This window comes from Chlorocebus sabaeus, chromosome 20, assembly GCF_047675955.1.
Source record: "Chlorocebus sabaeus isolate Y175 chromosome 20, mChlSab1.0.hap1, whole genome shotgun sequence".
NCBI lineage: Eukaryota > Metazoa > Chordata > Mammalia > Primates > Cercopithecidae > Chlorocebus > Chlorocebus sabaeus.
In genome coordinates this window covers 84770462-84783424 of record NC_132923.1, presented here as the reverse complement: position 1 = coordinate 84783424, position 12963 = coordinate 84770462, and the positions used below count along the sequence as shown (strand labels likewise).

Sequence of the window (12963 nt, the reverse complement as noted above, 5' to 3'; positions counted from 1 at the left end):
GAGAGGCGGGGTCGGGTGTGTCACGTGGACCTGCTCCCGCCGCCGCTGCCGCCGCCGCCGTCGTCTTTCTCTGTCTCGGCTGAGGCAGCCATCTTGCTGTTGCCGCGTGCTGGTGTTGGAGGACCCTCCCTGCTTCAGGTGAGACCCCCGGCGGTCCCGCCACTCCACGGCCATAGGCCGCTGCGCACGGTCTCCCCCCGCCCTCTCCTTTCGACACCCGCCAACCGCTCAGGCTGCCACTTCCGCCGTGGTGCGGCGAGCGGGGGCGGAGGCGGCTGGCTTGGCCTGTCGGTTACCGGCGGCGCAGCTGGGGGTCGGCACCTGTGGGAAGGTCCCCAGCACCACCGCCCCCTGTGGGAGCGAGCGGGCCCGCGCTGTTGCCGCCGAGATCCCGTCCCAGGAGGCGGGTGGACGCCCCTCCTCTGTCCCATTACTCCTCATTCACAACAGCAGTGTTGTGTGCTTGGGGCTTTATATATGCTCTCTGTTGTCATCTCATTTGATGCTCTCAGCCTACAGATAGGGACGCTGAGGTTACCACTTCCCGCCCTCAAGTCCAAGGAACCGAACTCAGTTGCAGCGCTCTTCACCTTGTAATGGCAATGTTTGTTTACAAGTCGGCGTCCCTTGCCTATCTTTATAATCCCCTCTCACTGCCTGCTGACTGACCGACAGGCTGAGTGCTGCACAGCTAGTGAATGGCGGTTTCAACTTCCGTTCCCACGTTCTTGCAGTTTACCATAGTTGTCCCCTCGGGAGTGGTAACAATAGTTACCAGTAACTGTGTATCTTCTGTGAACCATTCCCTGTGGTTGATAATGTTTTAACCCTCAAAACAACCCTGTGAAGTACCTGGTGTTATACTTTTGCAAATGCAGGAGGAAAACAAGTTCAGAGAAGAAAAATACCTTTCCCAAGTGGTAGAACCTTGGTCTTTCTGATTCCAAAGCCTGCGCTCGTCTTAGAGAAACCCTGCATAAAAAAAGTCAGGACTCAAGGTTGCAATTATTTTTATCTCTGTGTAAACATGATGTATGTGAAAGTGCCTACCACAATGCTTCTAACTTAGGCACTTAATAGATATAGATAAACCTGTTTACACCCTTTCTTGAGTCCTTGAGAACAGTGCTAAAAGATCCTGGGATCCCCAAGGAAGAACTCATCAATCATGTGGCTTTAGGAAGTTACTTCTCCCCTTTGGGCCTAGGAAGGGACTTCTCCCTTCTGAGCCCTCATTTCCTAATCTATTAAGATGGGAGGGAGGGAACTGTTTTGTTTGTAATTTACACTTTGCTGCTGCTAGCAGGTGTTGAGATGACATCACAGACAGGAATGATGGGTGCAATAAAGTAAAGGTTGATTGAGAACAGGGAATTAAACCAGGTGATCTTGGAGGTCTACTCCAGATTCTGAGCTTGACATCTCATAGACAGTCCAGTCCTCTTTCCTACTTGAATTCCACACACCACAGCTTGCTAAGAAACAAAAGACCACTCTTCTTCCTCCCCTACTGCCTTGAGCTCTCAGTCTCCCTAAAATCCTTTTTCTCTGAGATACTCCTTAGGAACAAAATTTCTCAATTCTGTTGTCCTGACCACCTGGAATGGAATCTGTTCTTTCATCTATACCTTGATTTGAAGAGTGAATTTTGTTCTTGCTTTTATTTCAAACAAGTCAAGACTTTGTCTTGGCATCCCAACTTCTGTCTCTTCTCTTGGGAATTGTTAATTCAAAATGCAAAAGAATCCCAAAGGGTTTACCCAGTATCTAGGTCTAATGTTTTTCCTTAGCCCCCTTTTTTTTTTGCAATAAATTCCTTAGGCTCTTTGTTAGTTCACTATACTCTCATGGCCACATTCCTTTGAGAAAAGTGAATGTTGATCGTTTTCTGTGGATATTTGAACATAGGAATTGGGATTTCAGTCATCAAATTTAAGTCTATGGCAGAGCTAAGATTGGCACACAGTTAAGACTTCTTGTTTTGAACTCTAAACACACTTCCTCCTATAAAAGTGTTTTTAGCTGCTTCAGCATTGTGATACAGTGCTGAGCAGAGTGAAGAATCATAAATTCTAGATATTATTTGGGGTCTGGACATTAGCCTTAAAGAAGAGATACATACAGGTTAGTGCCTAAGTACAGTGTCAAAGTACAAAGTGGTTAGTAATTATATAGTCTTCGATGCTCCTTTATTAATCTCTCAAATGAAGCAAACAGTATCTTTTTCATGGGAATGATGACTATACAGGGTTTAGAGAATTGGCCAAGGAAGGTTTGGTAACAGCCTAGTCCTTTATTCCCTCCTCCACATCTCAGTAATGATTTGTTGATCCACAGAACAAGTAAAACAAGACTTTTATTTTGGTGGTGGGGTTTTTTTTTTTTTTTTTTTTTTTTTTGAGATGGAGTTTCACTCTTGTTGCTCAGGCTAGAGTGCAATGGCACAATCTCAGCTCACCACAACCTCCACCTCCCGAGTTCAAGCGATTCTCCTGCCTCAGCCTCCCGAGTAGCTGGGATTACAGGCATGTGCCACCATGCCTGGCTAATTCTGTATTTTTAGTAGAGACAGGGTTTCTCCATGTTGGTCAGGCTGGTCTCAAACTCCCGACCTCAGGTGATCCACTTCGGCCTCCCAAAGTGCTGGGATTATAGGCGTGAGCCATCATGCCGGGCCTTGATTGGCTTTTCTTTGTTTATGTAATGTGGAATGTTATGACCCATTGTAAACTTAAAAATGTTTTTTTCTTAGTGGGAATTCACTGACCAGACTAGATTCATGATGTTAGAATCTTCAAAATGAAGATTACCTTTAAAAAGCTTATTTTAGGAGTCTCCTCTCCCCCCCAACATTTATTACTGTAGCAAAGATATGTTTTTGTTAAATTGTGCAATGAAGCATTTTACCCTGTAGGCAAGAATATCTTGACAAGTATAACATACTGTATCAGTGCAGGGTATTGAATGAATTCTGGAGAATGCTGCAGAAGCACCAAACGTCTGAAAACCTGGTTCTCTTTCCCCATTATTAACATACCATCTGACCTTGAATAGAGGATGTGACTACTTGATATCTTGACAGCTAGACAGCCTTTTGTTGAATTTCTTCTTTGTTCAGCTTTTTTTTTCTTTTATCATCTTTATGGTTTATAAGAAATACAGAATGTGATTTGGGAGGGAAAAAAATCTACTTGAAGATTTTGCTAATAACATTTGGTAACAGCTCTCTGCTGTAAAAATCTTTGGGGGAAAAAGCTGGCTTGCCTACAGAGATTTCATAATTGGTTAGGCTTAACTGAATGCCAGAGGATTGAATCATGTTTTAAGGAGGGATCTTTGAATAGGTGACTTTGAATCCCATTCTATTTTATTTGTATATTTGATTCCCTCATGGTAATTTAATTTTGATTTTTAAAAATACCTGGTTTATGAAGCTAGAACAAGTTATTAATGTTTATTAAGAATATAGACAGTATTAACATGGTCATGGTGTTGATGCATACTACAAGCTCAGTGAACCAGAAGGTACTGTTGCATAAACAGTTTGTTGATTTCGGTAAAAGAGTGACTTTAACAAATCTATTTTTCCCCCCCTAGATTTACCAACAGCATGAATCAAGAAAAGTTAGCCAAACTTCAGGCTCAGGTCCGGATAGGGGGAAAGGTGAGTGTGGCATAAGAAAAACTGATAGGAGAATGTATGTAACCAGATAGTGTTATTATTTCAGATTTGTGGTCATTGAAAATCTAAAATCTTTTCAATAATCAAGATCAAACCACATTCGAATTTGAAAATAACTTGTCTGGATCTAAAATAGGTAACTAGAACACTCTTCTCTCTGATGATGCAATGGAAATAGCCACATTTGTTTGAATCCTAACTCTTAACATCTGCTAGTTATATGATGTGAACAAGTTATCCAACCTTGTTAAGCTTCCGCTTTCTTACCTGCAAAATAGAAATAATCCTACATAAGGTATTTAAAGATTAGGGTAATATTTATAAAACACCTAACATGGTGTCTAGCACAGAATAGATGCTTAATAAATGATAGCTGTTATAGTTAGACTCACTTGCAGGGCATAGCAGATGTTAGGGTTACTTCATCTTGACTGGATATTACCTACTTGTACAGAGGTTTACCTGGAGATGCTTAAGTTGATTATATATTTTGTTCATTGCTAGGTTTTCCTCACAAATTCTTACCTGTTATTCCATGTTGGTGAATATGAATGTGAGCTTTCTTATTCCCTGTACTTTTTAAAGCCTAAGAAGAGCTAGTTGTGAACAACAAAAGTCTTTGATTCTCTTCAGCTGTGGCACCAGGCTCAAGGAGAATATTCTACCCATATCTCTGCCCAGTACAATCTTTGCAAAAGGGAAAGAAAGAGTAGTACTTACCTCAGACCTGAAGTGGTAGGCAGGACACTGCTTTTTGTAGTGGGTCCTAGTATGTCATTTACACGGACAATAACCACAGCTTCTGGGGATGAGCACAAGGGAAGGGAAGAAGAGCCAGTACTTTCTCCTTCTTCCACAGTGATACAGTTATATGAGTCTGGAGTTAGATTAACACAGTCATGTAACCACAGTAGTCACATTGTACCATCAAGTGTGATGTGATGTGCCAATGCAAAAACTAGGGATAGTCAAGAACCATATAATATACCTAGAAGAGCGAGCTTGATGTAGCACATGGCCATTATGTATTTTAAAACTGCGGTTGGTACATTCAATTTAGCTATTGTATATTGAGCACCTACTATGTGCCAGGCACATAGAAGATAAACAAGATCACAACTCTGCTTGGGAGAGAGATGCTCACAATTAAAATGGAGAATAGTGAGTGTTATAATGAAGTACAAGGTGCTTTTGCCTAGAGGAGACAAGGAAGTCATTACTGAGCTCTTATTTAAAGGATAAACAAGAATTTATCACTAGACAGAAAGGTAATGGCTGGCAGAAATGTAATGGACAGTGGCTCACGCCTGTAATCCCAGCACTTTGAGGGGCTGAGGTGGGTGGATCACTGGAGGTCAGGAGTTCAAGACCAGCTAGCCAACATGGTAAAACCCTGTCTCTACTAAAAGTACAAAAATTAGCCAGGTGTGGCAGAGCACACCTGTAGTCCCAGCTACTCAGGAGGCTGGGGTAGGAGAATCACTTGAACCCGGGAGGTGGAAGTTGCGGTGAGCCAAGATCGCACCACTGCACTCCAGCCTGGGCAACAGAGCAAGACTCCATCTCAAAAAAAAAAAAAGAGGGTTCATGGAGGTAGAGTAAAAAGGGTTGTTATTTCCATACTTGCAAAGGCACATACCGTGCTAAGATAACACGGTACTTAATGGAATGGCTTGCTTTAATTTGGTACAGCTATTCTTTTTTTTTTTTTTGAGAGGGAGTTTCGGTCTTATTGCCCAGGCTGGAGTGCGATGGCACGATCTCGGCTCACTGCAACCTCTGCTCCCAGGTTCAAGCGATTCTCCTGCCGCAGCCTCCCAGGTAGCTGGATTACAGGCATGTGCCACCATGCCCAGCTGAATTTTTGTATTTTTAGTAGAGATAGAGATGGGGTGTCTTCATGTTGGTCAGGATGATCTTGAACTCCTGACCGCAGGTGATCTGCCCATCTTGGCCTCCCAAAATACTGGGATTACAGGTGTGAGCCACCACGCTCAGACCTTTTGTTTGTTTGTTTGTTTTTGAGACGGAGTCTCTGTTGCCCAGGCTGGAGTGCAGTGGCGCAATCTCAGCTCACTGCAACCTCTGCCTCTCAGCTTCATGCCATTCTCCTGCCTCAGCCTCCATATAGGTGCCCGCCACCACGCCCAGCTAATTTTTTGTATTTTTTTTAGTAGAGACAGGGTTTCACCGTGTTAGCCAGGATGGTCTCAGTCTCCTGACCTCGTGATCCGCCTGCCTCAGCCTTTTTTTTTTTTTTTTTTTTTTTCGAGATGGCCAGGCTGGAGTTCAGTGGTGTGATCTTGGCTCACTGCAACCTCCGCCTCCTGGGTTCAAGCGATTCTCCTGCCTCAGCCTCCTGAGTAGATGGGATTACAGGCATGTGCTACTACGCCTGGCTAATTTTTGTATTTTTAGTAGAGACGGGGTTTCACCATGTTGGTCAGGCTTGTCTCAAACTCCTGACCTTCTGGTCTGCCTGCCTCGGCTTTCCAAAGTGCTAGGATTACAGGCGTGAGCCACCGCGCCTGGCCAGTACAGCTATTCTTTAGAGTGTAATGGATAGAGAATGGCGGGAAATGAAATGACCAGGTTTTTGGGATTCCATCATACTTTTATATGCCATACCAAGGAGCTTGGAGTTTTATCCTGTAGGCAGTGGGCAGCTATTAAAGGATTTTAAGAAGGAAATGACTGCCATTTTAGAAACGTAACTGCTGGCGTTGTGGAAAACGGAACGAAATGGAAGTTTGGCATGTAGGAGAACAATTGAGAGGCTATTGCTATAGTATAAGGCAGCAGTCCCCAATCTTTTTGGCACCAGGGACTGGTTTCATGGAAGACAGTTTTTCCACGGATGGGGGGATGATGGTTTTGGGATAAAGCTGTTGCACCTCAGGTCATCAGGCATTAGTTAGATTCTCATAAGGAGTGCGCAACCTAGATTCCTGGCATACACAGTTCACAACAGGGTTCTCGCTCCTGTGAGAATCTCATGCTGCCGCTGATCTAACTGGTGGTGGAGCTCAAGCAGTAATGCTCGCTCATACCCCCCGCCCCACCTCCTGCTGTGCTGCCGTGTTCCTAACAGGTCACAGACTGGTACCGGTCAGTGGCCTGGCGGTTGGGGACCTCTATTATATGGGATACAAATTTAGGAGTTGGAATTGACACAATTTAGTGACTGATGGGATATGGGGGGTGAAGGGCATGCAGAAGAATCTAGGATAACCCACAGATTCATGATTTTAGAGACTTGAGTATATGGTGGTACCACCAGCTACAAAAGTTAGGAAATATAGAAAGAATAGATTGGTAGACCGATAAGCTTTAAGACATGTTGAATTTGAGGTACCTGAGGATCATTCGAGTTGAGGTATTCACCAAGCAATTGAGCTATCCCTGAGTCAGGAATGCTTCACAAGTGAGTGCCTATGTAAATAGTCCTTCAGCAACTAGATTTCAAGGCATCCTTTGCCGTCACATCTCTCCTCCACTCCCACCAGAATTGCTGAGACTGAAGCCCCTACCTTCCCTCTATAAGGCTGATTCCCTGAGTACTACTATAGGAGCTGCCCAGAGATTGTAACCACTATTCCATTCTCCTTACTCCTACCAGTTTTAGAAATATTTCACCCTCAAGACTTAATAAACTGATCCAGGAATTTAATCCATTATTTTAGATAGTATTTCAATGGAAAAATGTATTTAGAGTTTCACAGTATCAATTTAGAAATGAACTTTTTCTTTCTCAGTAACTAGCATAATTTTCAACCTGTTTGCTCAGGCCAAGATTCTAAGCATCATCCAAATGTCCTTTTTTTCTCGTATCCCACATGTAATCCATCAGCAAAGTCATGTGGTCTCTTGTAAGAATCTAACCCCTCACCATCTTCACTGCCATATTCCTCATCTTTTGCCAGGGTGGCTACAGGAGCCTGCTGACTGGTCTCATTATAATCCATTTTCCACATAGCAAATTCAGTCATAAATAATCAGATCAAGTCACTCCCATGCTTGAAACCTTTCAATGGCTTCCCATTGCAATCAGAATGAAATCTAGCTCCTGCCCCTGGCATTCTAGGCTACATAATCTGGTCCTTGCCTATCTTTCTGATTTCATACTCCTCCTCCGTTCCCATTGTTCACTCTACTCTAGCCATACTGGCCCATTTTCTCTCTTCTAGAAAGGACAAGTTCAACCTTGTTTCATTCTGCTTGGAACATTCTTGCCCTAGTTATGGGTCTCAATTCTTATGTTACCTCTTCAAAGAGGGCTTTCCTGGACTTTCTAATGAAGTAGTGCTGTACTCCTACTTAGTCATTCTTCCTGTGCTCTAGTTTTGTTTTTTTTCTTAATAGTACTTAATCCCATTTGAAATTGTCTAATTTGTTTATTTATTGATTTTTTCCTCCTACTGTAATGTAGGTATTAATTTTCAGTTATGTCCTAATTCCCCAAATTTCAGAATATCTTTAGACTATTGGCAGGGGGTGGTAGTTACTCTAAGAAATGATAATGTTTTAAAATTGTTATAAAGTACTTAAATTGTCTTGAAGTTATACATTATGTTTTATTAGCAAACGGTATCTTGTGTTGAAATGATAAAGGCTGGATATTAGATAAGAATAATTCAACCTGAGAAAGCTGATAAGGAAAAAAAAGAACTGGCTAGAACTGACCTTTAAAAATCTGCATTAGGCTGACAGTCACAACCTCTGAGCAGTCTTATAATATTAATCATTATTATTTTGTCCATTTTTTAATGTGGGTTTTAGTTAGATTATTGTGATATATAAGATGTGATTGCAGTTGCCAGATGCCAGGCATGCTAACACTTCTGTTTGGTTATTTTTCAGGGTACAGCTCGCAGAAAGAAGAAGGTGGTACACAGAACAGCTACAGCTGATGACAAAAAGCTTCAGAGTTCTCTAAAAAAACTGGCTGTGAATAATATAGCTGGTATTGAAGAGGTATGATCACTTTGCAAGTTGTTAAATTATGTGGGTACATGCACAAATAATTGTCTAGACCTTTCAGATGTAAAATATCAGCTTAGAAAAATCTTTGATATTGTCACTGATGTGTTTGAAGGACTGTGGCACTTTGATTTTTGTATGAAATTAAATGATGCTCAAAAAAATAATTTTAGTAGACAGTGAAGGATTTTCATCATACTTTTCAGGCTCAAGATATTTGCATACATGACAACATTATGTAACTGCTTTTGATTATTAATATAAAATATGTCTCCAATAATATAGAAATAAACCCCAACATTTCTTCAGATGAGATAGACTTTTTTTTTTTTTTTTTTTTTTTTTTTATTTATTTATTTTTTTTGAGACGGAGTCTCGCTCTGTCGCCCAGGCTGGAATGCGGTGGCGCGATCTCCGCTCACTGCAAGCTCCGCCTCCCGGGTTCACGCCATTCTCCTGCCTCAGCCTCCTGAGTAGCTGGGACTACAGGTGCCCGCCACCGCGCCCGGCTAATTTTTGTATTTTTAGTAGAGACGGGGTTTCACCGTGGTCTCGATCTCCTGACCTTGTGATCCGCCCGCCTCGGCCTCCCAAAGTGCTGGGATTACAGGCGTGAGCCACCGCGCCCGGCCTTTTTTTTATTTTTTATTTTTTGAGATGGAGTTTTGCTCTGTCACCCAGGCTGGAGTGCAGTGGCATGATCTTGGCTCACTGCAACCTCCTCCTCCCAGGTTCAAATGATTCTCCTGCCTCAGCCTCTTGAGTAGCTGGGACTATAGGTGCGTGCCACCATGTCTGGCTGATTTTTGTATTTTTAGTAGAAATGGGGTTTCACCATGCTGGCCAGGCTGGTCCCAAACTCCTGACCTTGTGATCCGCCCGCCTCGGCCTCCCAAAGTGCTTGGATTACAGGCGTGAACCACCGCGCCTGGCCAGACTTTTTTTATTATTTAAGAAATTGGACTCATGGCTCAATAGCGGTAGACTTTTTTACCCTACTGCACCTTTATATTCTACAGAGTCTCGTTAGTTACTACCTCAGCCAAAAGGCTTTAGCAATAGCTTTACATGGGTTAGATTTCTTAGTAAAACTGTTTCAAAAATTGTTTAAAATGTGTAAGTCAGCTGGGTGCAGTGGCTCACTCCTGTAATCCCAACACTTTGGGAGGCTGAGGCAGGCGGATCGCCTGAATTCAGGAGTTCAAGACCAGCCTGGCCAACATGGTGAAACCCCATCTCTACTAAAAATACAAAAATTAGCTAGGTGTGGTGGCACATACCTGTAATCCCAGCTACTCGGGAGGCTGAGGCAAGAGAATCACTTGAACCCATGAAGCAGAGGTTGTGGTAAGCCAAGATTGTGCCATTGCACTTCAGCCTGGGTGACAGAGTGAGCATCCGTCTCAAAAAAAAAAAAAAAAAAATTGTCACTTTATTGTATTTTGATGACACTATTTTTCTCAAATGTGAGACCAAAGATTAATGTCATTCCAAAAGATGCTTAATAAATAACAACAACTACTACTTGGGATTTTACCACCTAGATTCACTTCTGCCTGATGATTCCATTTGTTTTTTTGTTTTTTAAGACAGAATCTCACTCTCTCCCAGACTGGAGTGCAGTGGCTCACTCTCTCCCAGACTGGAGTGCAGTGGCATGATCTCTGCTCACTGCAACCTCCACCTTCTGGACTCAAGCAACTCTCCTGCCTCAGTCTTCTGAGTAGCTGGGATTACAGGCGCCCACCACCACGTCCAGCTAATTTTTTTTTTGTATTTTTAGTAGAGACAGTGTTTCACTATGTTGGCCAGGCTGGTTTCAAACTCCTGACCTCAAATGATCTGCCCACGTTGGCCTCCCAAAGTGCTCGGATTACAGGTGTGAGCCACCGCACCCAGCCAATTCCATCTGTGATAGTAACCAAAGTTTATGCTTTCACTGCCGTAAGTTAAATTTAATCGTTACTGTGTGTGGTACCACCTCACAATTTTAAATAGATGACTAGTGTACATGTGCTATAAAACATGCATCAGAAATAATGTGGAGGTAGGGGCCAGGCACGGTTGCTCACACTTGTAATCCCAGCACTTTGGGAGACCAAGGCGGGCAGATCTTCTGAGGTCAGGAGTTTGAGACCAGCCTGGCCAACCTGGTGAGATCTGTCTCTACTAAATATACAAAAATTAGCCAGGCATAGTAGTGCGCGCCTGTAATCCCAGCTATTTGGGAGGCTGAGGCAGGAGAATGGCTTGAACCCAGGAGGCAGAGGTTGCAGTGAGTAGAGATCATGTGAGACTCTGTCTCAAAAAAAAAAAAAAAGAAAAGAAACAGTGTGGGGGTAGGGATCATTAATAAAGAAATGGCAAAGAAAAGGTAGTGGAATGGCAAAATGCCACATGTTCCTTCCACCTTGCATATATAAATGAATAAAATTAACACATCATTTAAATCTGTTTTGTACGTTGAAAATCATTGTACTGATAAAATAGTAGAAAATGTAAGCCACATGCGTACTTTTCCTTTCAGCTTGATGTGACTGTGCCTTCTTACTCCTAGATACAGATTAGAGCTTCATTTGTAAGACCTGAAATTATATTTAGACATTATTTTTTTTGAGTTATTGAAAGCTTTTATATATTTTGATGGACCTGAAATATTTTGAGAGAGACCATTCTCTCAATCTTAGATAAATATTAGAAAAAACAAATCTAAGTTCCTTCAAACCTCTTTTTAAAAATCTAAAACTTGGTAAAAATGAGTAAGTTGCAGTAATACACATGAATTCTGATAATATTAAACCTAACCTACTTGTAAATGTTTATACAATTTTATATCTTTGCCTACCTTTCTACCCTTCAACTCCTCTGCCCCCCAACCTCAGCATTATTGACATTTTGAACTAGATAATTCTTTGCTGTGAGAGCTGTCCTGTGCATCATAGGGTACTTAGCAGCATCCCTGGCCTTCACCCACTAGATGCCAGTAACACCCCTACACTCCTAGTTGTGGCGATCAAAAAATCTCTCTAGATATTGCAATATGTACCTTGCAGGCAAAGGGCACCTTTAGTTGAGAAACATTTCCATTTTTTTTTTGGAGACAGAGTCTGGCTCTGTCGCCCAGGCTGGAGTGCAGTGGCCAGATCTCAGCTCACTGCAAGCTCCGCCTCCTGGGTTTACGCCATTCTCCTGCCCCAGCCTCCCAAGTAGCTGGGACTACAGGTGGCCGCCACCTCGCCCAGCTAGTTTTTTGTATTTTTTTAGTAGAGACGGGGTTTCACCGTGTTATCCAGGATGGTCTCAATCTCCTGACCTCGTGATCCACCCGTCTCGGCCTCCCAAAGTGCTGGGATTACAGGCTTGAGCCACTGCGCCCGGCCAGAGAAACACTTCTTTAGAGAGGAAAAAAATTTTATTTATACCTTCCTTGCAGTATAGATTTAACTGTGTAGTATCTCCAAGGACATGTTTTTCTAAAGTTTTTGTTCAGATCTGGAAGACTTTATGGCTCTCATAATTAGTAAAACTTTTAGTGTAGGGGCAGCATTGATTTTATAAGTGTTTTACATTGAAATAAGGAACGAGTTAGTAATTTTTGATCTCTTCAGAATATAATCAAACATATAATACTGTGCTGAGGTCATGGTGTTGCTGTAATTGAAATCATCATAACAAAGTACTTAATGATAGTCAACATTTATTAAATATCTGTGTGCCAAGCATTTTGCTAAGGACTTACTAGACAGTGATACAAGATATTTTGCATGGCCTCTGTCTTTTGTAGCTTATGATCTGGTGGGAAAACTAATTAGACATCTAGACAAATCAATATGTATTATATCCTATTTCAGCTTCACAATATCCCTTTGAGTTGGTTGTCGTTGGTTACAGATGAGAGCGCTGAGGCTTAGAGAATTAGGTGCCTACCTAAGATCACATAGCCTAGTAAGTGCTAGAATTCCAGGTTTGAACTAAGGTGTGTGAAAACCAGAGTTCATACTATTCATTAATTTATCTTGCTTTTGCTCTTTTCATTTATACTTGATTATATTCATTCTTGGCCTTTTCATTTCCTCCCGTCCCTCCTCCCCCATCAAAAAAAAGGGAAAGTAAGAGGTTTACCTGCCTTATATAGGTACTGAGCACCTACCATGCAGAATTCATTACTTAAACCATTATCAAAAAGAAATCCCCATCAATATTTCCAAGGACATTGCTGTTTCTCCTTTTTCGAGTCTTAATATAGGCATTATTTCCTCCCAGAGGCCTTCTGGTAGCACCTGTACAGCATTTGTGCAGAG

General features: G+C 42.2%; 1 protein-coding gene across 3 annotated transcripts in view; it reads left to right on the top strand.

Annotated features, from left to right (window-relative positions):
* Positions 1-9: 9 nt before the first annotated feature.
* The window catches only part of BTF3L4 (basic transcription factor 3 like 4), a 31676-nt gene continuing 18722 nt past the window's right edge, over positions 10-12963 (top strand). The window contains exons 1-3 of one of the 3 annotated variants that reach the window (XM_007978762.3): positions 10-138; positions 3598-3664; positions 8543-8656. In XM_007978762.3, coding sequence (XP_007976953.2) covers positions 3611-3664; positions 8543-8656 — 168 coding nt within the window. In that variant the 5' untranslated portion in view covers positions 10-138; positions 3598-3610. The remainder of the gene's footprint in view (positions 139-3597; positions 3665-8542; positions 8657-12963) is intronic. The other 2 variants (XM_007978761.3, XM_073007301.1) reach the window with 2 other exon arrangements.